The 24,689-nt window shown below is 32.9% G+C and overlaps 2 protein-coding genes across 4 annotated transcripts; one reads left to right on the top strand and one right to left on the bottom strand.

The window, feature by feature from the left end:
- Positions 1 to 634: 634 nt before the first annotated feature.
- Positions 635 to 10,948, top strand: LOC140811947 (28 kDa ribonucleoprotein, chloroplastic-like). 3 transcript variants are annotated; one of them, XR_012113571.1, is made up of 5 exons: positions 635 to 1,045; positions 1,144 to 1,242; positions 3,516 to 3,803; positions 10,234 to 10,385; positions 10,618 to 10,948. XR_012113571.1 is itself a non-coding variant. In XM_073170082.1 (4 exons), exons 1-4 carry the CDS (start codon positions 665 to 667, stop codon positions 10,330 to 10,332), a joined length of 867 nt encoding a protein of 288 aa, XP_073026183.1. In that variant the 5' UTR covers positions 635 to 664; the 3' UTR covers positions 10,333 to 10,584. The 3 variants fall into 3 exon arrangements, 1 of the variants encoding a protein (XP_073026183.1); XR_012113570.1 differs by having other exon boundaries at positions 10,234 to 10,396; XM_073170082.1 differs by lacking the exon at positions 10,618 to 10,948 and having other exon boundaries at positions 10,234 to 10,584.
- An 8,939-nt stretch (positions 10,949 to 19,887) lies between these two features.
- LOC140813090 (transcription factor bHLH71) lies at positions 19,888 to 22,971 on the bottom strand. The gene is made up of 3 exons (XM_073171521.1): positions 22,481 to 22,971; positions 20,983 to 21,435; positions 19,888 to 20,072 (listed from the first exon to the last, which is right to left on the bottom strand). The coding sequence occupies exons 1-3, from the start codon at positions 22,835 to 22,837 to the stop codon at positions 19,974 to 19,976; spliced, it is 909 nt and encodes a 302-aa protein (XP_073027622.1). The 5' UTR covers positions 22,838 to 22,971; the 3' UTR covers positions 19,888 to 19,973.
- Positions 22,972 to 24,689: the final 1,718 nt, after the last annotated feature.

The raw sequence follows: 24,689 nt of genomic DNA, 5'->3' as shown, positions 1-24,689 counted from the left end.
ACTACATACTTTATAATATTTTTCTCTCTACTCAATTGTGATTTTCTTCACAAATGAGAGATCTATTTATAGGAAATCTTTACAAATAATCCAAAAATAAAATACATCATTACCTACATCATCATACACTAATTTTCAATATTTACAACTCTTATTTTCAACATTCAAATATTCAACATTCAAATATTCAATACACACATTTTAAATATATTTATTTCTAATTTGAAACTAGATTAACATAAAAATTTATTTAAATTTTTGGAATATAATGTAATATAAGAGTCTTTGATTAGAACATAAGGTAAAAGATAAACCAGGAAATGATAAACACAATGTTCGAGTAACCAAGAAATAAAAAATTCATGTTGTAGTATTTCAGTCTTCTTAGCCGAAAAATGACGTTTAAGTCATTTATGAGTGATTTTTATGAATTTATGTTTCTTTGGAATCTCGGTAAAAAAGTTTCAAATAAAAATTTTATATTTATTATTATTCTGAAATTTAAATGTTTACTTTTCTTTAGTTTGAGTTAAAAATAATACATACGCTCAAAATCAATAACCTCAAAAACTACTAAAAAAAATTTGGTAAAACATAGTCAAGTTTGTATATATTTGAAATATATACATGTAGATTTTTTTTTGTGGATAAGTGGAAAAAAATTATGGGCATTTCTTCGACGCCTCAATTCCTCCGAGCTATGGCTATGCCGGCAATGGAGTCGCCATTCTCCGTCGTCTCCTCGTACCCTTCAACTTCTCCGAAATTACTTCCACATTGGGAATCCCTATCTTCTGTAAGATTCCACGCAACCCCTTTTGTTCCCACAGTTTCCCTAAAGTTCCCTCTCCATAACCTCCATCTTCTTCCCGCCAAAAGAAATGGCTTTAGATTACAGTCCTCTGTAGAAAGCGAGACTATCGAAGAAAAGGTTGAAAAATCCGATAGCAGAAGAAAGCTGTTTGTGCTGAATTTGCCCTGGTCTTTCTCCGTTGTTGATATAAAGAATTTGTTTGGTGAATGTGGTTCTGTTGCGGACGTTGAGGTAAGATATGGTTATGAGTTTTACTGTATATGAATTTTCAGGGCCTGCCCGGTGTATTTTTGGCTCATGGGTTTTTAATTTCTTGTATGAGAGTATAGATTATAAAGCAGAAAGATGGAAAGAACAGAGGATTTGCATTTGTGACAATGTCTTCTGGGGATGAGGCACAAGCTGCAATCGAGAAATTCGACTCTTATGTACGTTCATTTTTGGAACTTAAAATTACCGAAGCGTTCTTCTAGCTCGATTCTATTATTTGGTTATCTTTTATAGGCTATGTATGCATCATGATATATTGTTTGGATACATAATTGAAATGTTATAATTTGTTGACATTAACCACTTCAATATTCAACAACCTACTAATTTCTTTTGATTATCAATACTGATATAAATTCGGCGTACCCTCTATTATATACGTGCTCTTCTGCAAGAGATTGCTGGGTAGATGTTGTCGGGCTCTCCTAAAGAGCCCATCACTTCCATCGAGAATCATAGGGAAGCAAGGTCGAAAAACACCTCACAAGGGATCACCACTGATCGAAATGACCGTCCCCTCAACTGTCCCATAGCTCGATCCTATTTACATAACAGATTATGGCATCTCGTTATATAAATTTCTCATTTTTAATTTAGAAGAAATAAATCACAATTGAAGATATTCCTCATGGTGTGAAGGCGAACAATATTATTCCTACCAGGGAATTTTTTATCCCTTTCTCCATCAATTGAAGCCGGTGCAATTTGTCTTATCTCTAGATCATAAAAATTGTTGAGACTTAGGAGAGTGTAGGCACAAGAAAGCTTGTTGATTGTGGCTGCTACGTATGCAGGACAAGAATTAGATTGTGTTGTCACAAAAAGAATCTGAAGTCCAAATATATATAGTAGCCACCTATCAGAATTAACCTCTATTCTTTCTCTTATAACACATGTTAGGTTATCATTGAGCATTTGATGCCTAATAAGTTTTGTAGTTTTGGAAACTTACTTCCTATAGTGGGAAAGCATTCATTTTTTGGGACATTGATAAAAAATATCCATCCTTTTATGGTATTGGTTCCTTTCAATATATCCTAGAACGGGTATTTCTATTTTGAATAGTTCTTTGACCAACCTTTTGCAGAAGTGAAACAATTATCTTCCTTGCCTCAGGTGTCCTAATGGTCCTCTTCTTTCTTCTTATTCCTCTACCTTGGTCCACTAGAACACTCTTTGATCATGGCTTCATTTGTCACACCTTTGACCTTACTCCTTGGTTGTGTATGGTGGATTTTAATTGAACGCGGAATAAAATTCATCATTGAGTAGGATTCTACTTAGCCCCATCCTTGTTTCTTTGTTTCCTTTTTACTTTTAGAATGAAGCATTAGGACTCAGGTTATCAGCAGGTCCTGCTTCTTGATTTATTATTCATCTGATAATGCGTAGATGCAAAACTTTTGTTCAACAGCTAGAAAGATAACAAGGCGTTATAGGGACTGTACCCATCTTTGTACTTTGTCATAGAGTCAGAGAAATAATTTGCTTATACAATTACTTTAATATATTATTATATAAGCGAGAAGCAGGAAGAACTTTATCATTGTTCACGTGCTATTATCTTTAGAATACTCCTTTACAACCTCTCCTTTTGGCGTAAACCATGAATTTTATGTTTAAGATTTCATTTTTCACATATCAACCAATAACAAAACTAGGAGAAATTTGTGAGGCTTAAAAAATTTTAAGCTAGAAGAAAGTTCCTAATTCAAAGTGCTAAAGGAGTTCAATATGTGATTCTTTAGTCACCCTTAAAAAGCAAATAAAATTTTCACCGGGATATAATTTGCCTCTGTAACTCATAATTCTATCATTTTGGACCTTTGGTGAACCATTTTTGTTTGTCCAGGATTTTTATACTTAGGAATATGTCATATTGAATTATTTTCTTTCATATTAATGCAATTCTTAAACCATCAGTTACGGTCTAAAATTGAAAAGCACTAATGTTGACAAAATACTGTTTGTAGTTTGTACATGGCCTTTTAGTTATGTTGAACCATTATTAAGTGTTAATTGTTGTGCCCGAACGGGGAGCAATGCCCTCCTTTTGATGAACACGGGCTCTGAATTTTAAACTGTATAAAATTTTAAACTGTATAAAACCATTAATTCATATGTTATGTAGCATGTTGTGTTATTTGTTGAACTAGTTAGTTCTGTTAATGAGTATTTTTAATATCAGTCACGTTAATGGTATCTCGAATTTCAAATTTCAAATTTCAAAGTTCCCATTAACCTGAATCATTCTTGTTTTTATTAATTTTTAACTGTTTACCCAATTGAAAGTCGACACATTTCATTCGTACTTATTACTGAAATTTCAGAGAGTTCATGACTCCTACAAATAAGAAAAACAATATTTCTTCTCACTCCCTATCTCCTCTTGAACGTCTGATCACACTATTTAAAATAATTTTATGGGCAGGAAGTATCCAGTAGGATCATTCGAGTGCAGTTTGCTAAGAGATTCAAGAGACCTTCTCCAACCCCTTCTGCACGTCCATCTAGAGAGACAGTCCATAAACTTTATGTTTCAAATCTTGCATGGAAAGTGAGATCCAACAGTCTACGAGAATTCATTTCCACCAGCTGCAATCCCTTGTCGGTTAGAGTTGTGTTTGATAATCCTTCAGGAAGATCAGCTGGATACGGGTTTGTTTCATTTTCCACAAAGGAGGAAGCGGAATCTGCAATCTCTGTGTTAGATGGAAAGGTGACCAACTATCTTTAATACTTTTGCTCTTTCTTGGGTAAATTGCAATTATCACCCCTGAAAATATTAGAAAAACATAAAACTCTCTACATTGAATTAAAGTCTTTTACAAACCAATGTTTAAAAAAATTCAGGTACTATTTTCCCGTTTGAAGGGTATTTTATGCCCGATTTTTAAAAGCATAGGGTTTAAAAGATCCTTAATTTCACAGAAGGGGTTATGTTTTTTTTTTTTTTTTATATATTTTCACCGAGGTGCTAAATGCTCTTTCCCTCTTTCATTTATTTCTTATTACTTTCTACTTTTCATTTTATTATATGATGCTTGTATCAATTTTTGAGCCAATTTAATGGACCCACCGATGTAGTCCTTCGCTAGTTTGCACCATATGATGGATGCTGTTGGGGTTCCCCCAAAACCTTAACTATTAAGCATTGGAAATCAAAAAAACTTTTTGGTTTAGCGTCCTGGGTTAAACTGTTGCTTTCAAAATTCGTGCGATAAATAAAATTCAACACAATACCTCGAGAATTACTTGTGTGTTATTTTGTGTGTCGTCTCTTTTAAAACTGCATCTGTTGATTCTTTACCCGTTCGTGCCATAGTAGGTAGGTTAACCAGTCCAGTTTTCACCATCCGAATATATTTTGCCTCCATTTGAGTGGCAGTAGATTGAATCTTTGTGAATAGCACATGCAAAATCATATTCTAAATACGGTCAAAACGATTCAAGGATTAAGCATGACATGCGATACAATGATTGCTGGGAAAATCTTGCCATAGACCTTTACTGAAATCGAGGGGGCAGGGGTGCTAGGGTTCAGTACACCCAAGTACTAGAATGAATCATATTTCACCCTAGAAACTTATCAAGAATCATTCTTTATGCCATTCATCCTTTAGTACCGAGGTTCCTACTTTCATCAACCATGGGTTGAGGTTTGTTTTCATACCTTCGTTCTTACCTTATTATAGGCAATTGGGTCAAGGTTTCACGATTCTTGTCTTGTTTATGGACAACCGGTCGAGGTATGAATAAATTGAGGTTCTTGCTTCACTAAGCAATTGTCAAGATACTATCATAATTTTCCTCATTTTTAGTCAGCTTTCATTTTTGTTACTGGGAGCCTTGTGTTTCCCCATTAATTTTAGTACTTTTGTTCTTTTTTATTCCGCATCAGGTAATTGCTTATTTGTTTTTGGCGAACTTTGATTTTAAAACTTTCTTAGAGTTGTTAAACACGCGTCTTTGTGATTCTGGTGAACCATAGCACCTCTTATCTATGGATTGTAAGGGTTCGAGTCGTCAAGATCCGACCCCCTGTTGAAACTTAAACTCTTACCTGACCCGACCTATACATGAAGTTTAACGGGTTGTATCCATATAAACTGTTAGACAATTATATATACACTATATTTTGACATATTTAATTTTTAATTATTACATTTGTAACAAAAATAAATAAAGTAGTTCAAGTTTTATTTTTTATTAAAAAATCAACTCAATCAAATTAATTGGTCAGCACATTCTTCTTGAAGTACTTTCTCATTGTCAAACATTGTAGGACATCTGACTTATTCCCGAAGTTTAACTGGTTGCACCCATATAACCCGTTAGACAATTATATATATACTATATTTTGACATCTTTAATTTTTAATTATTACATTAGTAACAAAAAATAAACAAAGTAGTTCAAGTTTTATTGTTTTTATTAAAAAATCAAATTAATTGGTCAACACATTCTTCTTAAAGGACTTTCTTATTGTCAAACATTGTATGATATGCTCGTATTTTTTTTACGCTGATATATAAATAAATAAGAAGAATGATATAAAATTTGTTAAATAGTATAGCTTACTATATATTATTTTAAAAGTATATTTACAGTTTGCATCTTTCTGGGTTCTACTAATATAAAGCACACAGATGGATTGTCTAAATATATTATACATATATATTATAGAATTTATCGAACAAGAGATAAAAGACAGAAGTTTTCTCACTCTTATTTCATTATTATTCAGTCTAATGCATACATTTAAACAGACAAAGAAGACATAATTTAATCATATCATAACTCAAATTAAATCAAATCTATATCTAGACAAATTTTATTTTAGTAGGGATAAAATTATAAACAATCCTCCTCAAGTTGGTGCGAACATATCTATCATCCCTGACTCGCTAACTTGATCTTTAAATAGTAGTCTTGGAAGCCACCCTTGGTTAGGATAACCTGCGCAACGTAGTTGGAACAAATGGAGTACAAATGGCTCCTTACTCAAGTTTCTCCTTTACGAAGTGCTTGTCAATTTTAATGTGCTTGGGTTTATCATGTAGAGCCGGATTATGCAAAACGGTAAATACCAACTTTATTATCACAATATAACGTCATTGGATACATCACTTTCTTCGTTAAATCATCCGCTTCAGCACTACTTCTAGCAACTACACTTTTTTCTTACTCCTCTAGTTTACCAAGTTGCCCCATACGAAAGTGCAATATCATGTGGTTGATCTTCTGTTTGATGCTCACAACCAAAGCATTGCCTGGTCGTGTATGAGTTAAATAGATCAATCTCCCAACTAATCATTGATACCTTCCTTTATCCATGGGAGCATCATATTTATTTATCCTAGTTACCATTTACCTCTGTTGGAATATCTGAAGGCTTGAATCCGCTCATCCCAGTTTCCTCTAGGAGATCCAGAATGTACTTGATGAGACACCACAACTCCTTTCTTAGATCTCGCTATTTCCATCTCAAGTAAGAACTTCAAATGTCTCAAATCTTTGATTTCAAATTCTTCGGCCTAGCTTTTCTTCAATATTCATCTCCTCGATATCATCTCCTGTTAATATTATGTCATCAATGTACATAAATCAATACCGAGATCCTATCCGTGAACAATTTCTTTGTGAACAAAGTATGGTCTGATTGTATCCCCATCTTTTAACGAACTTTGAGAATCTCTCGAGATTGTTTTAATCCATGTAGAGATATTTTCAGCCTACTCATCTTTGACCCAAACTGACGGTAAAGCCAAGAGGAGGCTCCATATAGACTTCTTCTTCAAAATCACCAGAGGCAGTCTTCACATCGAGTTGGTTTAGATGCCAGCCTGAAAAATACATCTAATAAACTAAATATTACAATCAACTCAATCATGATAACTAAATTTTTAGTAACCCAATTACCTTTAAAGACTTGAAACAATTCAACTGGTTTGCTCTTGCACTTGAAGTAGACTAAACATTCAAAGGCTCTTTGATTGCATCAAACTGGGTAGTTCCTTGACCATTGTGTGGTAAGAAACTTATTGATGGGTTGACAACTTCCCAGCTTGTATCTTTATGATGGGTCCACTCGGGATGATAGTAATTGCATCATTATCTCTTCAATATGCTTGTTGTTCATCATGCATATCTGGTCCTCTGTCATTCTCTCTTCCCTTAAGGTTGCGTTTAATGGGGTTGATGGAACCGGATAGGATAAATAATGTTATTATTAAAGTATTGAGTAGGATGTGAAATAATATTTAATTAATGATAGTATGTTTGTTCGGTTTGATTGATTCAATTTGGGCTAAGATGAAAAAATACGATTTTGTCAGTTTCAATAATAAATAAATATAAATAAAATAAAGATATGAAAGAAAATGTTGTAATTTTTAATTAAATGATTTGATTGATTAGAGATAAATAATCAATATACAAATTTGCACCGAACAGAAATAATCCAATTTTATCCATCAAACCAAACACAACCTAAAAGGATTTGTCCTTAAATCACGGTCTACATACAAGGGAGATAAATATTAAAATTAGCACTTATATTATACTCACTTGGAAGATCCAATATGTATGGTTTGTTGTTGATCTTATCATTGCTGTCAAAAGCGCTAGCCTCGGCCTCTTAGGCGCAAGGCCTGCGCTTCATGGAACTCCGAAGCGCAGAAAGTCTGTAAAGCGAACGCTTTTGTGTGCTTCATAGAAGCATCACAGACCTTTTTTTAAAGCTTTGGCAGACTAAAATAAGTGCGATTTTAAGTTTGCTTAAAAATTTAAAAAAAATGTTAACCCCTTAAACCCTCCGGCCGGCTGTCTCGCTTCTCAGTTCTCACCACCAGCCTTCGCCTCTCACTTCCTCGCTTGGCTTGCCACCCCGCCTCTGTTCCACCGTCCCAACCGTGTTCCCACTTTCCCTCCAATCCTCTTTGCCGCCCAAAATTGGTAAAACCCTAATCTTATGAATTTCTGTAAAACAAAATTAACTGATTTGTTTTTTTTAATAGGTAATTGTTATTGCTTTTTCAGTTGTTTAATTTAACTTATCAAATACAATAGTTCCACCAAATCGAAAGGATATTTCTTGGAATTATGCAACACTTTTGGATCCTAAAAATCCAAATATTGTACGTTGTTTTTGTGATAAAATAACAAATGGTGGGATTTATCGACATAAGCTACATTTAGAAGGGGCAATATAAACATCAGCTTTTTCTCTTATTTTTGAAGACATTTTAGGATTAAACTTGGTACCGAACTTCTATTTTTAACCACATGCCATCCAGAGATAGATGGTCAGAAGGAGGTGGTAATCTGAAGCTTGACAATTTTATTGTATGCCGTAATTCAATGGAATTTGAAGAATTGGGAGGAGTACATGTGATGTTTAAAGGAGTGCTCGTTTAGCTACAGAACACTCCCATTTGAGGCCATGTCTGGTTTTTACAGATTTGCTCAATGCCAAAAAATGAAGACACTGGTTTTGATGGTAAAAAGAAAAGTTTAGTTTGTGAGAAAATTATATGAGCAAGTTCCTTATCAGATTGAGAATTTAACTCAGCGGTACATGAATCAGGCAAATAAGGTCGTAATAAGGGGGTATATGAACCAGGAAATTGGGTGTTGTTGCACACGAGGAAGGAGTGTTTTCTGATGCAAGGAAGGTCAAAGCTGCAACTGTGAGGAGATGAATGAATGTGCATACAGTTTAGATCTTCTAGGTAAGTATAATGTAAGTGCTACTATAAATGTGGTTGATCTTTCTATTTGTTGTGAATGCTGATTTGAGAATAAATCTTCCTGAGAGAAGGGATTTTGATGGAGGACCACATGTGAATGAGAATAAGGAGTGGTTTGAGATAAAGATGTAGTTCTTATCATCCCGAGTGGAGCTAGCATTAGCCATGAACTAGTACTACGCACAAAGAACTACATGATTTGATGTAAGCTAATGGCACTCCTTTAAATGTAATTGGGTTAGTAAAAACTTTGGTTGTCATGATTGGGTTGCAATTTGTATATAATATTTTAATGATGCACTTTCATTCTTTTATTTATTTATATTATATACTTTAAATATATGCTTGTAGGCTTATTTAAAAGGATTTATGTATTTTAAATATGTGCTTGTAGGCTCATTTAAAGAGATAGTGCAGGCTTGTTTTAAGCCCATTAAGTCTAAGTTGAAGCCCTGAGGTCATATATAGGTTTACCTTGTACTAACTTTTTGAATATTGAACTAATTTTTTCCAAAAGTCGAGTTTTTCTCGCACATTTTTCTTATTCTTAAAGATTAATTATGAAATTATCAAGGAATTACGTTTGTTGTGGTGTTCAAGGATACAAACTGGAATGCCTTACAGAAAGCTTTAGGAAAAGAGTATCATACATGTTAGGAAGATCTTTCAATGAATGATTTGGTGTTCAAGGAACTTCATTCCTATAAGAAACTCTTTTCCTATAACACACATGCATGATTATCATGATAAAATATTGTCAGAAGAAATGTATCATTGATTAAATAAAGAAGAATGCCTTATAGAAAGATGTCAAAATTTCATAACCAACAATTGGTTTGATGGACACTTACTCTATCTATGTATTTCAGGCTTTTTGCTCCATGAATATTCTGCAAAAATGGAGTTTCCGCACAAACTAGACATAGATTAACAAAGGTGGCTGAGGTAGAAGTTACGCGTTGAGGAATAAAGCTAAGCTTTAAATTGAAGGAACTGAATCATATTTATGTGCAAGTAAATGCAAAAGATTATAAAAACGTATGGGGAATTTAAAATGTAGGAGAGTCAAAATACCTAGCCATCATCCATCTTGTGCCTCCACATTTCGATTATGGATTATATAGATGTATCCAAATACCAGCTTTGCCCTTTATGGATGCAGCTTTTAATGGTTTGAGGTTTAAGATGAAGTTGAATTTATTTCATTTATGTTTACACTAAAAAGAACAATGAATAATTTGTATCATGCTATTTCTTAATACCATCAGCGAATTCAGATAAGTGACTAATTGCTGAAAAGAAAATAGTCGTTCCAGCAGATGGAGCAAGAAGTACCGATTATTTTTACACTATAATTTTTGTATTGACAACTTTTTTTCATCAAAACCATTCATGCAGGAGCTATTGGGGAGACCAATTCGTTTGAAATTCAGTGAAAAGGATGCTAATGCATCCGAAAGCACAGAAACATCCAGTGAAGAACTTGAAAAGTTTTAGTTCGGAGGCAAGCGCTTGAGATGATTTTTGTATGTAAATGGAGGCAAAAAGAAGTAAGAAAATTGTATTTTTTCGATCTTCGACATACTAGATGCAATACCATTTAGTCGACTTGTTTGCATATGTCCTGCTCGACTCATTTTGATTGGTATGAATTTTAGATTCCAGTTTATTACTGAGTCCACAACTCTTTCTTCATCCTCGACATGTTTTACTTTGAAAGTTTCTTTTCCGGTGGTTTCGGCTTCTTAACAGGTTTTGCTTGTCTTTTGACTTATTTTATAGTGTGCAAGTGGCAAACATTACCGAGTCAGTGAGGTGATCGCCATTTACTCACAGAAATATGCTTTCGTCGCCCTTTAAGGTTTAGAGTGAAAAAAATCCTGGTTCTGTGGATGAAATTACCTCCATTTTCATATCTTGTCTAGAATAAAAGTTTGAATATCATATGGATTGATTCTTTTGTTAATTTTTTTGAGAGATTCTTTTGTTATTTATATAATCGCCGGATGAGTGTTTTTTATTAGTGTGTGTGTGTGTATATATATATTGGGTTAATTTGTGTGTATATTTTTGAAAAGCACCCAATGCCAATAGTTTACCATACCTTGTCTTATTTGTTTGAACGTTGTATGGTTTTTCCGAATTTGGAATTCTTTTAAACAATTTTTTTTTACTACAATTCGTATGATCAGACAAACCATAATCATGCTAGAAACCCGATGAATCGGACCAGTTGAGGAATTATATATATATATATATATATATATATATATATAAGAACTATGTAACAATTTCGAAATTAAGGTACAAACGTCTACTACCCGTGCCAACATGGTGAATTCATATTTTCTTAGTCACATTTCAAATTGAGTAGGTTTATTGAGAGGTGGTTCTAAGAATTTTTATTTGTGATGTGATTCAACTTTACTTATATTTACAATAAAAAGTAATGTTTGTGACGTAAAAAGTAATATTTTTTCATGAATTATTCAAATAAAATATTTGTTCACAAAATTAACATGCAAAATCATCTCACGTGTGTTCCTGTGTTTCAATTTTGCATCACATAAGCTCCAATAAAAAGTGTAGTTTCCTTCGAAAAAAAAGAAATAAAGAAATTGGCTTCTTGCCGCAAACGTAAGTTATAAGTAAATAATATTGAATAGTGGATAAATTTATAGACAAATAAATGATGGTTATGCCAAATTAAATATATAATTCTGTTACATATATACCATTTATTAATATTATGTACATGTATTACAAAATTATACTCATCAAACCACAAAAAGTCCAATACTTTGGGACATCTCCAACCGTCCTCCATAATTGAGGAATCCTCATTATGGAAATTGAAAATAGATATTTTAAAAATTACAATATAGTCCTTTTGATTTTGGTTTGAATTAAAAGGATCGACCCACACACAAATTTGGTCGACTCACGCACCCACACTTGGGTCGACCAAAGCAGATTTGGTCGTGCTTTGGTCGACCAACCGAAGCACCATACTTTGGTTGTGCTTTGGTCAACCATAGCATACCATGCTATGGTATGCTTTGGTCGACCAAGCAAGATACCAAACCAAGATAAAGCTTGGGTCGACCAAAGTGGGCCGATCTTGTTGATTGAACGTTGTTTATTTTTTTAATGAATTAATTATAATTTACTATTTATAATAGTTATCAAATAATCAATTTGTGTGTTGTTCTTTAAATCATATGTGTCTTTTATGTTTGTCTTGATATCTATTTTATGTCTGTATGAAGAATGTTGTCTTTTGTTTGCAATTTGATGAAAAAATAAATGTATTGTTTAAAATATATCGAGTCGAATACACATGTAGTTGTGTGATGTTTAGCAAATTAATTAAGTTTAGTTAAATAATATATTATGTAATTAATTAATTATATATGTGTGTATTCGAAAATGAAATAAATTTAAAAAGAAAGTATTTGGTAATATTTAAAAGAATGGGTTGAAAATGAAATAAATTAAAGAAATAGAGTATTTGGTAATATTTAGAGGATATGTGTTGGATAATGTTTTTGAAAATAGAGATCATGAATCTCTATTTTGGAGGATAGATGATGAAAAATAGAGGATATAGATTGGAGATGACCTAAAAAACAAATACTAGAAAACATAAAATAAAATGAAATAGAATGTATTAAAAAATAAAAAAAAACAATTCAATCAAATTAAGTAAAAATAAATATATTTAAAATATATTTATTTACATAAATTTTTATTATTTATGAAGAAATATACTCTCAACTACGCAATGCATGAGGTAGAATATATAATGAATATATAAGGGATTAGTATATCGAAAATATTTCTCCCATATTACATTATTTATGCTATTAGGAGTGTCAAAATGCGATACGATCCGTCAACCCGACACGATCCAACATAAAAAAAATCAGGTTCGGGTTGGGTTAGGGTTGGGTGGATTCGTGTTAGTGCCATGTTAGGCGGGTTTCGGGTTGGGTCGCAGGTTGACCCGCGAACTTTTTTTTTGAAAATATTACCTATATTTTTATATATTGTATGTTTGAACAAAATTTATTGTATATTTATATGATAAATTTTCATCATTTAATATTTATTTTACATATTTTTATTTTTTAACAATTTTTTATTTGATTTAGTAAATATACTTTTAATTTTCTATGATTAAACTTTCAAATTTAAATCAAAAAATTTTTGTTATGATCTGTTTAAATTAAAATATTATTATTATTTTTTATTTTTTGAATTAAAAAAATTTAAAAAAATTAATGAAATTCGGGTTAGGTGTGTTAGACGGGTTGAGTCGGGTTATACGGGTTCGTGTTCGGGTTGGGGGTTTTCAGGTTGCTTCGGGTTCGGGTTGAAAAAAAAAATAAAAAAAAAATTCGCGGGTTGACCCGAAACCCGACCCAACCCACCCGATTGACACCCCTATATGCTATAATATGAGTCACTCGTATTTGTGGAAATTGAAATATATATTGATGATCCAACGATTAACATTTGACCACATCAGAGAGTTAAATACTCCAGGTGTAACATAGAATAATCGAGTGAAAACTGAAATATATATTGATGATCCAATGGTTAACATTTGATCACATCATAGAGAGAAATACTCCAGATGTAACATAGAATAATGCATTAGACGAGCGAATATATATTTGGTAAATCGTAATTATAAATCGAAATACAACAATACATTTACAATCATTTGTACCAAAATTGAACAACCTTCTTGTGCCTAAGACAATGGCATTAATTTAGAGCACAAATAGGGAAATTGTATGGATTTTTCCATTTTAGTGCCTGAATCACCAAACATTGCAAGTTTCATGGTAAGTAAATTGTCCATGTCACGACCCCAAATCCTTCGATTTGGTCAAAATTCGAACATACGTTATTTGAGTTAACTTCCAAACTGTAGTAAAATCAGTGGTTTTGAGTTGCTTGACTGGACAATGATGATACTAATTAAATTTTCTTTGAACTTTAGACCTTTTTTTATATATATTAAAAAAATAAGAATGGATCTTGAAAATTTCGTTTATCTTCGCCCATATAATTTGTACCAAAATGTACAAAATTTTTGCGTTGAAAGTTTGAATTACTGAATCGGATTAATGTATTGAAGTGAGAAAATTTATATTATCACTATTTTCACATAAAAGTACCTCACTAGTAAGCACAAGGATGATGACAAGTGGCGGGAGCTAAGGCTAGGAAAAAATATCGAATTTTTGGTGTACCAAATATTTCTGTACGATATGGTAACGATGCCGAATTTTTGGTTACAGTAATAAAATAAATTTGAAAATTTCGGTATATACCGGAAACTGAAAAAATATATAATATTTTAAAACAATAAAATTTTAGAATTTTAAAAATATAATGGTTTTTAAGTATAAAATGCTATATACCGATACCGTACCGAAATCTCGGTATACCATACAATTTTTGTATAAGCGGTATGCTATTTATATGTATAGTATTATTATAAAATTTGCTTATATCGTAATTTTTGGTACGATATACGTTATATAATTTTTCGTACGATACGATATACAACTTTTAGGCGAAGCCATATTCATAAAGCCTGGGTGGCTCACCTTTTTAAAAAAAATTAGCAACATTAGGGATGAACAAAGTTTCGGCTAAACCAAAATATCAGTAGAACCAATTTAACTAGAAAATTCAGTTTGGTTGAGTAGAAAACCATTTATATTATCAACCCAAGTATGTGATAATTCGCGTGTACATATTTTTATAGTAATTGTTTTAAAAAATTTTGTTATAGGGGGTTGGTATATTATATATGGTGATACCCCCGGGGAGGCCCGTGTCATGGGTATCAGATGATCCCGAGTAATGGATCAGATTATGAGAAGTTTTTGGCCAATCTGACAGATAACCGGGTAAATATATGTCTGAGACATTATCTCTCCGGGCTATTAGCAGCCGGGCATATACTTCAAGCTACCAGAAGCACGGGCTTCCAGACAAGTTCCCGGATAATGGCTTTCTACCCGGGTTACCTCGATAGTAGTACCACACTCGAGTGCTTTAGTATGTGATACCTTATTTTTGTAATAATTACTGTCAGAATCACATGGATTTGGCGTGTTAGAAAATTTGCCAGAAAATAAGGCACGAGCAACCATTTTGCCGTAATTAGTAAGTGAGCACTGATAACAAGGTCATCATTGATTTCCTTGCTATAAATATCAGGTTTGCTCAAATTTAAAGATTCATTCATTCACTTACATATTGCCTATAACATTTACTACAGGATTCTCTAAAAAAACATTTCACTTACTTGAGCGTCGGAGTGGTCATGTCGGAGAATTTTCTGGCGCCCCTTAATGTTCTTTCTCCCTTGAGAGTGTAGTTCCAGGTGCCCAGGAAACCATCTCCAGCTCATCAACCCGACCCGGTGTAATCGTCCACTAAGCTCCCAGTGACCCATACCCCGACCCAGGGCTCAGTACCCTGGTTATTCTATAAGTCCAGGGACGCATACCTTGACCCAAGACTCATACCCTGGTTATCTGATAAGTCCAAGGACCCATATCCTGGCCTAGGGCTCAGTACCCTAGTTATCCTATAAGTCCAGTGACTCGTACACTAGCTCAGGGCTCAATACCGTGGTTATCCGATAAGACTAGGGATTCGTATTTTAACTGGGAGGTATGAGGCCACGATGTTCTATCCAATCCTTGTTATTATCCAACACTTAGAAAAATTTCTGAGAATTTAACAGTCGATGGAAAAAAGAAACCCAATTATTATTCAGGACTTGAAGTATTTTTGAATTCTTATTTAAGTTCAGGATATTTTTTCAGAATGGATTATATCTACAAAAAGAAAGAACATGCTCGGAATTCGAAGCGTATCAGACTATTCACCTTATCAAAATTCGAAGCGCTTTGGGCTATTTATATTCTAGGGCATCCTTCATCATGACATCAGCCCTACCAACCCGATAATATGAAACGACAAAAATCTTCCAAGCCCAGGAAGCATGAGGCTTCGGCACTTTATCTTAAGTTCGGAAGACATGAGGCCCTGACGTTTTTTTAGCAAGAATTAATTATCTTTTTGGTGGAGTCTAAGTATGACTAATCAGGACAACGAGTATGACTCTAGTCCGACTATTTGGAGAGGGAGTGGTGATACCCCGGGGAGGCCCACGTCATGGATATCAGATGATCCCAGGTCATGGATCAGGTTACGAGAAGTTTTGAGCCAATCTGATAGATAACCGGGTAAATATATGTCTGAGACATCATCTACACAGGCTATTAGTAGTCGGGTATATACCTCGAGCTACCAGAAGCCCGGGCTTCCAGACAAGTTCCCGAATAATGGTTTTCTACCCGGGTTATCTCGATAGTAGCACCGTACTCGAGTGCGAAAGTATGTGATACCTTATTTTGGTCATCATTACTGTAAGAATCACATGGATTTGGCATGTCAAAAAAGTTGCCAGGAAGTGGGCATGAGCAACCATCTTGCCATAATTAGTAAGTGGACACTGATAACAAGTTCATCATTAACTTCCTTGATATAAATATCAGGTTTGCTCAAACTTTAAAGATTCATTCATTCACTCACTTACATATTGCTTATAACATTTACTACAAGATTCTCTAAAAATCGTTCCGCTGACTTAAGCGTCGGAGTGGTCACGTCGAAGAATCTTCCGGCGCCTCTTAACGTTCTTTCTCCCTTGAGAGTACAGGTCCAGATGCCCGATCAACCATCTCCAGTTCATCAATCCGACTCAATGTAATCGCCCACTAATCTCGCACCCGATTCTCCAGGTTATCATCAATATAATGTATATGTATATCTCTTTCATTTGGTTTTGTTTCTTTTATGATTGACTAATAGCGATTAAATATTATAAAGATTAACGTTAGTTAAGAAGGAGGAATATAGGGTGAGTGCGTGCGTAAAAAAAATATATCATGTAATAAATAGGTTTGTGATAATTTTCGATTAATTTAATATTAACTCATATGACTAAAATTTAAAAAAAAAATTAAAGGATTCTGTAATTTAAAATTTATATATTAATAATTCTGTTTCTGCCATTGACGATAACTTACAGTCAAAATTGAGGGCTTTCTTGTATAGGATTTACCCCGGGATGTAACCTACACCCTCGGTAAGAATTGCGTGAAGCTCCGGTCTCCTAGGTGTCTGCTAGGTTATCAAGCCGATGCATTACTAAATTTTTCTTGATGAATATTTTGCATTTACGACTAAATCAGGTTGTCTAAAAATGTGATTTTAATAAGAAAAAAAATAAAATTTAGAATATTTTTTCTAGGTTTAAAAAAAAAGAAAAGAAAAGAAAAGAAAAGTGGAAGAGATACGTGCATCCAGATTAACCCCACCGCAGTTGGATTGGCATTTCTAGTCCCTATCAAAGTTCCACAAAATGACACAATCCTTAATGAGGCTGCAGATTTATTTTACACTAAGAAACAAAAGGCTGAAAGCAATTTGCATCGATCCTACAAATTCTTGTGCAGATTTCTGTACCTAAACATACAAATGGGAATTGTTTTTTTTTTCTTTTTCTACTCGTTTTTATATAAATATCACACAAAGACTTAATTTCAAGTGTGTGTGTATATATATGTATGTATATATATTTCATGACAGCTAGCTAATTTTAGGGTGGGCGATTCAGAGTTGTGCGTATGCTGAATCCCAACACGACCTCTTCATTCTGTGGCGCTCGTTGATTTTACCAATAAATATATGCGTATACATCCATGCATGCATATCTTGAGAGATTATGATAACAATTTTCTCATTTTTTGTGATTTTGCAAGTTATATATATTAGTCCTAGACTAATTTGCAGTAGTCGAGCTAGGCCGCTTCCGGTCGACCCCACGATAGAGCGAACTCTCTCGTCGTCGATCAATCTCTTCATGCTTAAGAGTCGAAAATCGACATTCATCGGCCTAGTGAATCTAGCTAGCTAGGGGTTCAAATTTATAAGATAGTCAATCTTGAGTTGCACCTTACTCTGGCTTGACATGCCACAATAAAATTTACATACTTTAGTAAATTTTTAATAACTTGACCTCAATCGATCTACATCAAGCTTGAAATTTCTTAGATATCAATCGAGCTCTAGTCAAGTCGCTCGCAAGAAACTTGCGGTAACATACAGATCGTCTCGCTTAATCATAGACATTATTCGAAATCTTAATCGAGTACTAAAAATAATTATAAGAGGTTTGCTATATATATATATATATATATATATATATATATATATATATATATATATATATATATATATATATAAAAGGTCTATAAAGAAATGGACCACAGAGAGAATTAGCTAGCTAGGAACATGTATAAATCATATTTCGTTGTTTGTTTCAATAATGAAAAAGACTACACATCATGCAATAGGCTGGTTTTGTTCTTATTAGCTCCTTATTAGACATAGTATATATGTGCATTTCTTAAAGGAGATTTAACAAATATTTCAGAAGATGCTTTTTGTTCCCTATCAAATTAAATTCACCTCCTAAGAAAACTTAATAAGAACCAGGTTTGATTGTGTGATTCATGCATAAATCAATTAACAAGATCAATTAATTTTCCGAGGGAGAGTTTTTTAGCCAGCAACAATTACTAGAGAACGATCGAAACGTGTACTTGAATTGCTATACTTTGATATATTTAATTTGTACGATTACCATCAACTATATGTTTTGTAAACGAATGCGATCTTGAAACTATGATTAAGGACTTTATGAATATTGTACGAGAAGAGGATTCCATCACATAAATTTATAACGAGATAGAAAATTTATTTCGTCATTGAGAAAAATGTACGGTAACAGGAAAACTTCCGTTATTGATCGTACAATTTGGATATGTTCGGAGTATTTGTATATGTTCGAACTATTTTGATCTATGAAATTTACATTTACCGATAAAAAAAAAGAAGTTATAATGATAAATAAACTAATTTTTAAAACCGAATATGAGCATATTATAAGCAATAAAGTTGTTACTTTTAGAAAAAAACTTACATACATTTATAATTAGAACCAAATTTATTTTACTTCCTATTTCAGAAGTTTTAGTAATTAATCATATCTTTTTTTTTTAAAAAAAGGTTTTAGATTCAACTCCTTTTTCATAGTCTGTTTCTTCAATAGAAACTAACTTGTAATTAAATTTCTTGTGTTATTTTATATATCATCACTAATTATTTATTTATTTATTTATATTCTAAAATATTTTGTACTTCATTATCCTGGTTCGTTGCAATGAATCCTCATGGGATCCGACGCCACACCATTCATTTATTCCTACATTAATGAGGACGAGGTAAGTTAGTTAAGCCAACATTTTGATATTCTTATTTTAATTCAAGTAGATCTCTTGTGATACGGTCTCACAAATCTTTATCTGTAAGACAGGTTAATCCTATCGATATTCACAATAAAAAGCAATACTCTTAGCATAAAAAAGTAATACTTTTTCATAGATGATCCAAATAAGATATCTGTCTCACAAAATACGACTCATTAGACCGTCTTACACAAGTTTCTGCATTCAAGTTTCTACCTAAATAGAAGGCCAAGAGAGAAAATCTGGAATTTTAAAATATAGAGAAATCTTTTCTTATTAAAAAAATAGTAATCGCCTTTAGTTTCCTTGAATATAACATCGAACCAACCATAGATTATCATTTTACACGTAGTTGTTTTCGCCGAATATCAAATCGCATATGATAGTAGTACGACTCGAATCTTTTAATACAAAAATTCTAATCGCTATTCCAATAATTAATTTTACCCAACTACAGCTCCTGAGAATAGAAATAACCCTCGATTTATATTCAAAAACAAAATCATTTGATAATAATCACCATAGAACTCTAAAAAAGTTCCAATTATTTTTGAACAAAAGTGACATCTCCATTCCATAAATCCCAAGGATGCGCATGCATTATTAATATTAATAAACATGGAATAAAATAGACAGAAAGAAAAAAAATAATTAGAAAAGGTTTGATAATTTTTACTAAGAAATAAAAATATAATAACATGATATTATAGGGTAGGTGCGTAGGATTAATTAACAACATAGGATGGCTTCCTCTTCGATTATTCTAAGCATGTGGTGAACTGCGCCAGCTATGTCATCTGCCGAATTCAGTTGGCAACCTTCTTCCACCTACAAATTAAATTTAGTAAATTATCAAACAAAATTCCTAAAAAGAAAGTTAGTGAAAAAGTAAATTTTACAATGAAATTTCTCATTTTACTTTGATTTAATAAATTTTTTAGTTGGATACAAATTATTGGAATTTCAATTGATAAAAGAAACTGAACTATATATTTGGAACCGACGGAATGAATAGTTTGAGTAGGTCTCTTATGAGACGGTATCACGAATCTTTATCTCTGAGACGGGTAAATCCTACCGATATTCACAATAAAAAGTAATACTCTTAACATAAAAAGTAATATTTTTTCATTGATGACCTAAATAAGAGACCCGTGAGAGTGTCTTACACAAATTTTTGCCAAATAGTTTAGCTCGACTCAAAGTTCTTATTTTGTAGATGTGACGAGGGATTCGTTTCTATATTTTGGGAGGGAATTTGTATGACCATACGAATACACTAGAAAATGTCACAAGAATGCGAATTATTTGACTTGCTTTTGCGCGACCTCCTATGTACGAAATGAAAATGCATGAATGAACCAAAAATCCATCTTTTTGAATTCAGAACAAATTATTTGACCTATTATATACGAAACAAAATAGTATGTATGAATGATCCAAAACAAATCGATTTTATCGATAAAATTATATTTTATTATTAAAAAATAACCCTTATTTATACTAATAATTTAGTCAAATCTGTACACAGTATCTGATGTAAAAGTACGTGTAGCATGTGTAAAAGTAGATTCTTTTGCATGCTCTTGTCATTTTTCTACAGTTTCTGTTTTGTTACCACCCCCACAGTATATATACCAAACCACCCCCCCGCCCCACAAACACACACAGAGTTATATGTATGTATGTATGTATGTATATATGTATGTCGACGTATGCATAATGGGATTGTACGTACCTTTGCACTGATAGAGTAGAGTACAAACGAGTCCAGCGTGGTGACATTGAGGTGAAGAATGGTGAAACACACGGAATGAAACGCGGCGACAATCTTGGAGAGCTGGCGGACCCTCTTCCGGGAGAGGATACGAATGTTGGCGTGCGTCTCGATCAAGGTCACCTCGATGTCGGCGATGGCTGCCTTGCTCTGGGAGGTGTATTTACTGCTCAGTTGGCTGGTGGAGCTCGACACACTGCCGCCGGTACTGCAGCTGAACTGCGGGTACGTGAAGAATTGGGCAAACGGGGTGCTGTAAAACGGGTTTTGGGGATCGGTTTCGAGCTTTTCCGGGGATATTTCGGCCTTCTGCTGCTCGATGATCTTGTGTTTCTTGGCTTCCAGAGACTGTAGTGTGTGTTCCAGCTCCTTCACGAACTCTATGGCGCCGCCGACTATGGATGCCTGGTCACCCTACACCAAATAATCAACCATTTATGTTGGGATTAAAAAGATTTCACGAAACATGCACATTTTGGATCACATCTGTTTTGGATCATCGAAATCTAATATTTCTAATTACTATTTTCTTGAAATTTATGGTACATATATAAAATTGCTCTAGAAATGTCAGTTTCATTAATTATTCTCATGTTATTTTTCTTTCTATTCTAACATTTTTATATTGGAGTGTGCAATGATTCTTAAGCTAATAAATGACAAAATAAATGAGATTAATATAATAAAAGTATAGGAGATTCTAGTCAGGTTGATTTCTAATTACTATTACTACTTTGTCAATATATGTTTGGCTTGTACCTCAGAGAATTATAACAACAACGTACGTCCAAAAGAACAGAACATGTGAAATTAATATACGAGACTGGAGTATAAGAATATTAACTATTTTACAACAATACATATTTGCTAAATAGTTGGAGAAATTAAATAAATTAAACTTTGGCTCTAATTGTACTTTCTAAGGTTTACGAAGTTGGATTTTAATTTTAAAAAATTATATAAAATTTATATTATATTTTATTCATCTCTACATTCTTACTAGTTTGAAATCCAACTATATATAGTAATCAAAAAAAAAAAAAAAAGAAATCCAACTATATATTTTTTTTTTCAATCTCCCTCTAGAAAATTACATTGAAATATTTTATGCATGAATTTGTTTAATTGCTTACAAAAACTCTACATTCTTGCACATAATTGTGCCTAGAATTTCTTTTTTTCTAAAAAATAATTTTTCACCAAAAAAATTTAAATTAACTTTCATTATATCGGCCGGATGCCCAATTATGCAAGAAATTACAAACTCAGAAATTTAGTAATTTGGTTTCATGAAAATCGAAAAAAAAAATATTTTTATGAAAAAAAAAAGACCAAGAATGATTCATGACATATAATTAAGAACCCCTTTAAAAATTTCAAAAAAAAACAAAAACAAAAATTGTGAATGGGAACACAAAATCAAAGGAGAAACAAAGAGAAAGAAAAAGAAAAAACATACCCTTTGCACATAAGATTCAGGCATGAGGGATCTCAGCACAGCCAAATGCTCATTCATCTGCTTCCGTCTGTTCCTCTCCACAGCAATGTGCGTCATTCTCTGTGTCTCAGCTTCCTCCTTATTCTTGCAAACCCTGGGCCTCCTCCGCCGCTTCTTCCGCCCCTGAACCGCCGCAGGCCTCTCGGATGGAGCTTCCGGCGGGGCCACTGGCTGGAAGCCGCTGCTCCGATGGCCACCGATTTCTTGTTGGGTTAGTAGTGCTGCGGTTGCGGAGGCGTCATCATTGCAAACACCAATTATTGAGTCGTACATAATGAAATTCAAGAATTCATTGGAAGAAAGGGCTTCTAAAGCCATGTTTGGGATTTGCTGCGCTTTTTGATTCTCTTTTATACCGGCCTGGGGAGTAGGAGTAAGAGTAAGAGTAAGCCAGCCCTATATACTATTTGACTTGCTTTTTGCAATTGTAAAAAGGCTTCAATCATTTTATTGTCTTTCTTCATACCTTTTTATAAACTTGAGGTCATCCTCTATTTTAAGTTGGTGAATTTTGTTTATAAAGTCGTTTTTTTTTTTAAAAAATAAAAACGAACACAAACAAAAAATTAAATCAATTTATGTATCTAAGATATCGCACATCGATTGGATTACGGTCTTCAGAGTTGTATATATAATCTTGGACAAATTTTCTCATTTCAACTGCTTTTTGGGGTTGAGTTCTTTGGGAGCAACTATGTAGACCTGAAAATTCTCTTTGAACTAGTTTTTAAGGTTGAGTTAGATCTAAATATTAATCTTAAAGGTAAAAACTTGTGTGAAAAAGTCTCACGAGTCATATTTTGTGAGCCGGATCTCTTATTTAGTCATTCATGAAAAATTATTAATTTTTATGTTAAGAGTATTACTTCTTATTGTGAATATTGGTAGAGTTAACTCGTTTCATAGATAAAGATTCGTGAGAGCGTCTCACAAGAGGCATACTGTAATCTAAATCATATTATTGGGTATTATAAAATTTTGATATCTTGGAATTTTCTCGTTGACTATCATTACATAAAATAATTATTTAATAAGGGTATTTAAAAGTGACGGACCATGGAGTTACATTTACTTTTTAGTTTATACTCCAATCCTTAATAATATATATAAAAATTTTAAAAATATTATTTAAACTTTATAATATTAAATTGGTAGATATTATTTGAAATGATATAATATATAAACCGATTTTATTTTTTTCACAAGGGTTTTAATAATGCAACCATAATTAGTTTGATAAATACATCTGAATTAGTGGTTTCCTTTTTTCACCAACTTTTGGTGCCCTCTCACGTGTAAGACATATGATATTATGCACTTTGAACCCTCCGATTTTGTGTTTTAGCAGTTTGAGTCCTGTCTACAAGGTCACTCTCACACGTGTTAGAGCATATGACCCGATTCAACTATTTATCTCACTAAATTAGGCTTTTGAGATTTAATTATTTATTGATATATTTATCATTATCCATAAATTAAACTATATTGTATAAATGTTAAAGACTGTAAAACTCTCCAAAAATCAATAAATAAACAATGTTATCACATTTTCAATGTATGGTCTTTGAAAAGGCAAAAATTTGTGTGAGACGGTTTCACGGATCGTATTTTGTGAGATGGATCTCTTATTTGGGTCATCAGTGAAAAATTATTACTTTTTACGATAAGAGTATTACTTTTTAAAAAGAGTCTCATGTGAGACCGTCTCACGGATCATAATCTGTGAGACGGGTCAACCCTACCCATATTCACAATAAAAAGTAATATTCTTACAATAAAAAGTAATACTTCTTTATGCGTGATCCAAATAAGAGATCTGTCTCACAAATACGACTCGTGAGACCGTCTCACACAAGTTTTTGTCTATTTTTTATTGTGAATATCGATAGGGTTGACTTGTCTCACCGGTAAAGATTTGTAAGACCGTTTCACAAAAGACCTATTTCTTTAATAATTAGACAAATATTTTAATCATACGGTACGAGATTTCATAGAACAATTACTAACTTAAACATCAGAGTATTTTTGTTGAACACCTCCTAACTTCATTGAATTTGCTCTGCGATGCGGATATAAACCTAAAAAGTTTGTTCTCTGAAATATTGAGTTTTAGTCGATCACTCGAATCTCTATAGACTACCCAAATATTTTTTAACAGGGTAATATGATT

The sequence above is a fragment of the Primulina eburnea genome, chromosome 14 (assembly GCF_022965805.1).
Source record: "Primulina eburnea isolate SZY01 chromosome 14, ASM2296580v1, whole genome shotgun sequence".
Taxonomy (NCBI): domain Eukaryota; kingdom Viridiplantae; phylum Streptophyta; class Magnoliopsida; order Lamiales; family Gesneriaceae; genus Primulina; species Primulina eburnea.
The sequence above is the reverse complement of the archived record's forward strand: the minus strand, read 5'-3'. Positions and strand labels throughout refer to the sequence as shown.

What these genes read in the sequence shown, in the direction of transcription:
- LOC140811947 (XM_073170082.1), top strand. Translation starts at nt 665, where the DNA reads ATGGGCATTTCTTCGACGCCTCAATTCCTCCGAGCTATGGCTATGCCG. An exon ending in GTTCTGTTGCGGACGTTGAG is followed by an intron (nt 1,046 to 1,143) that starts GTAAGATATGGT and finishes ATGAGAGTATAG; the next exon opens with ATTATAAAGCAGAAAGATGG. An exon ending in TCTCTGTGTTAGATGGAAAG is followed by an intron (nt 3,804 to 10,233) that starts GTGACCAACTAT and finishes CCATTCATGCAG; the next exon opens with GAGCTATTGGGGAGACCAAT.
- LOC140813090 (XM_073171521.1), bottom strand. Translation starts at nt 22,837, where the DNA reads ATGGCTTTAGAAGCCCTTTCTTCCAATGAATTCTTGAATTTCATTATG. An exon ending in CTGAATCTTATGTGCAAAGG is followed by an intron (nt 21,436 to 22,480) that starts GTATGTTTTTTC and finishes TATTTGGTGTAG; the next exon opens with GGTGACCAGGCATCCATAGT. An exon ending in TCTACTCTATCAGTGCAAAG is followed by an intron (nt 20,073 to 20,982) that starts GTACGTACAATC and finishes TTTAATTTGTAG; the next exon opens with GTGGAAGAAGGTTGCCAACT.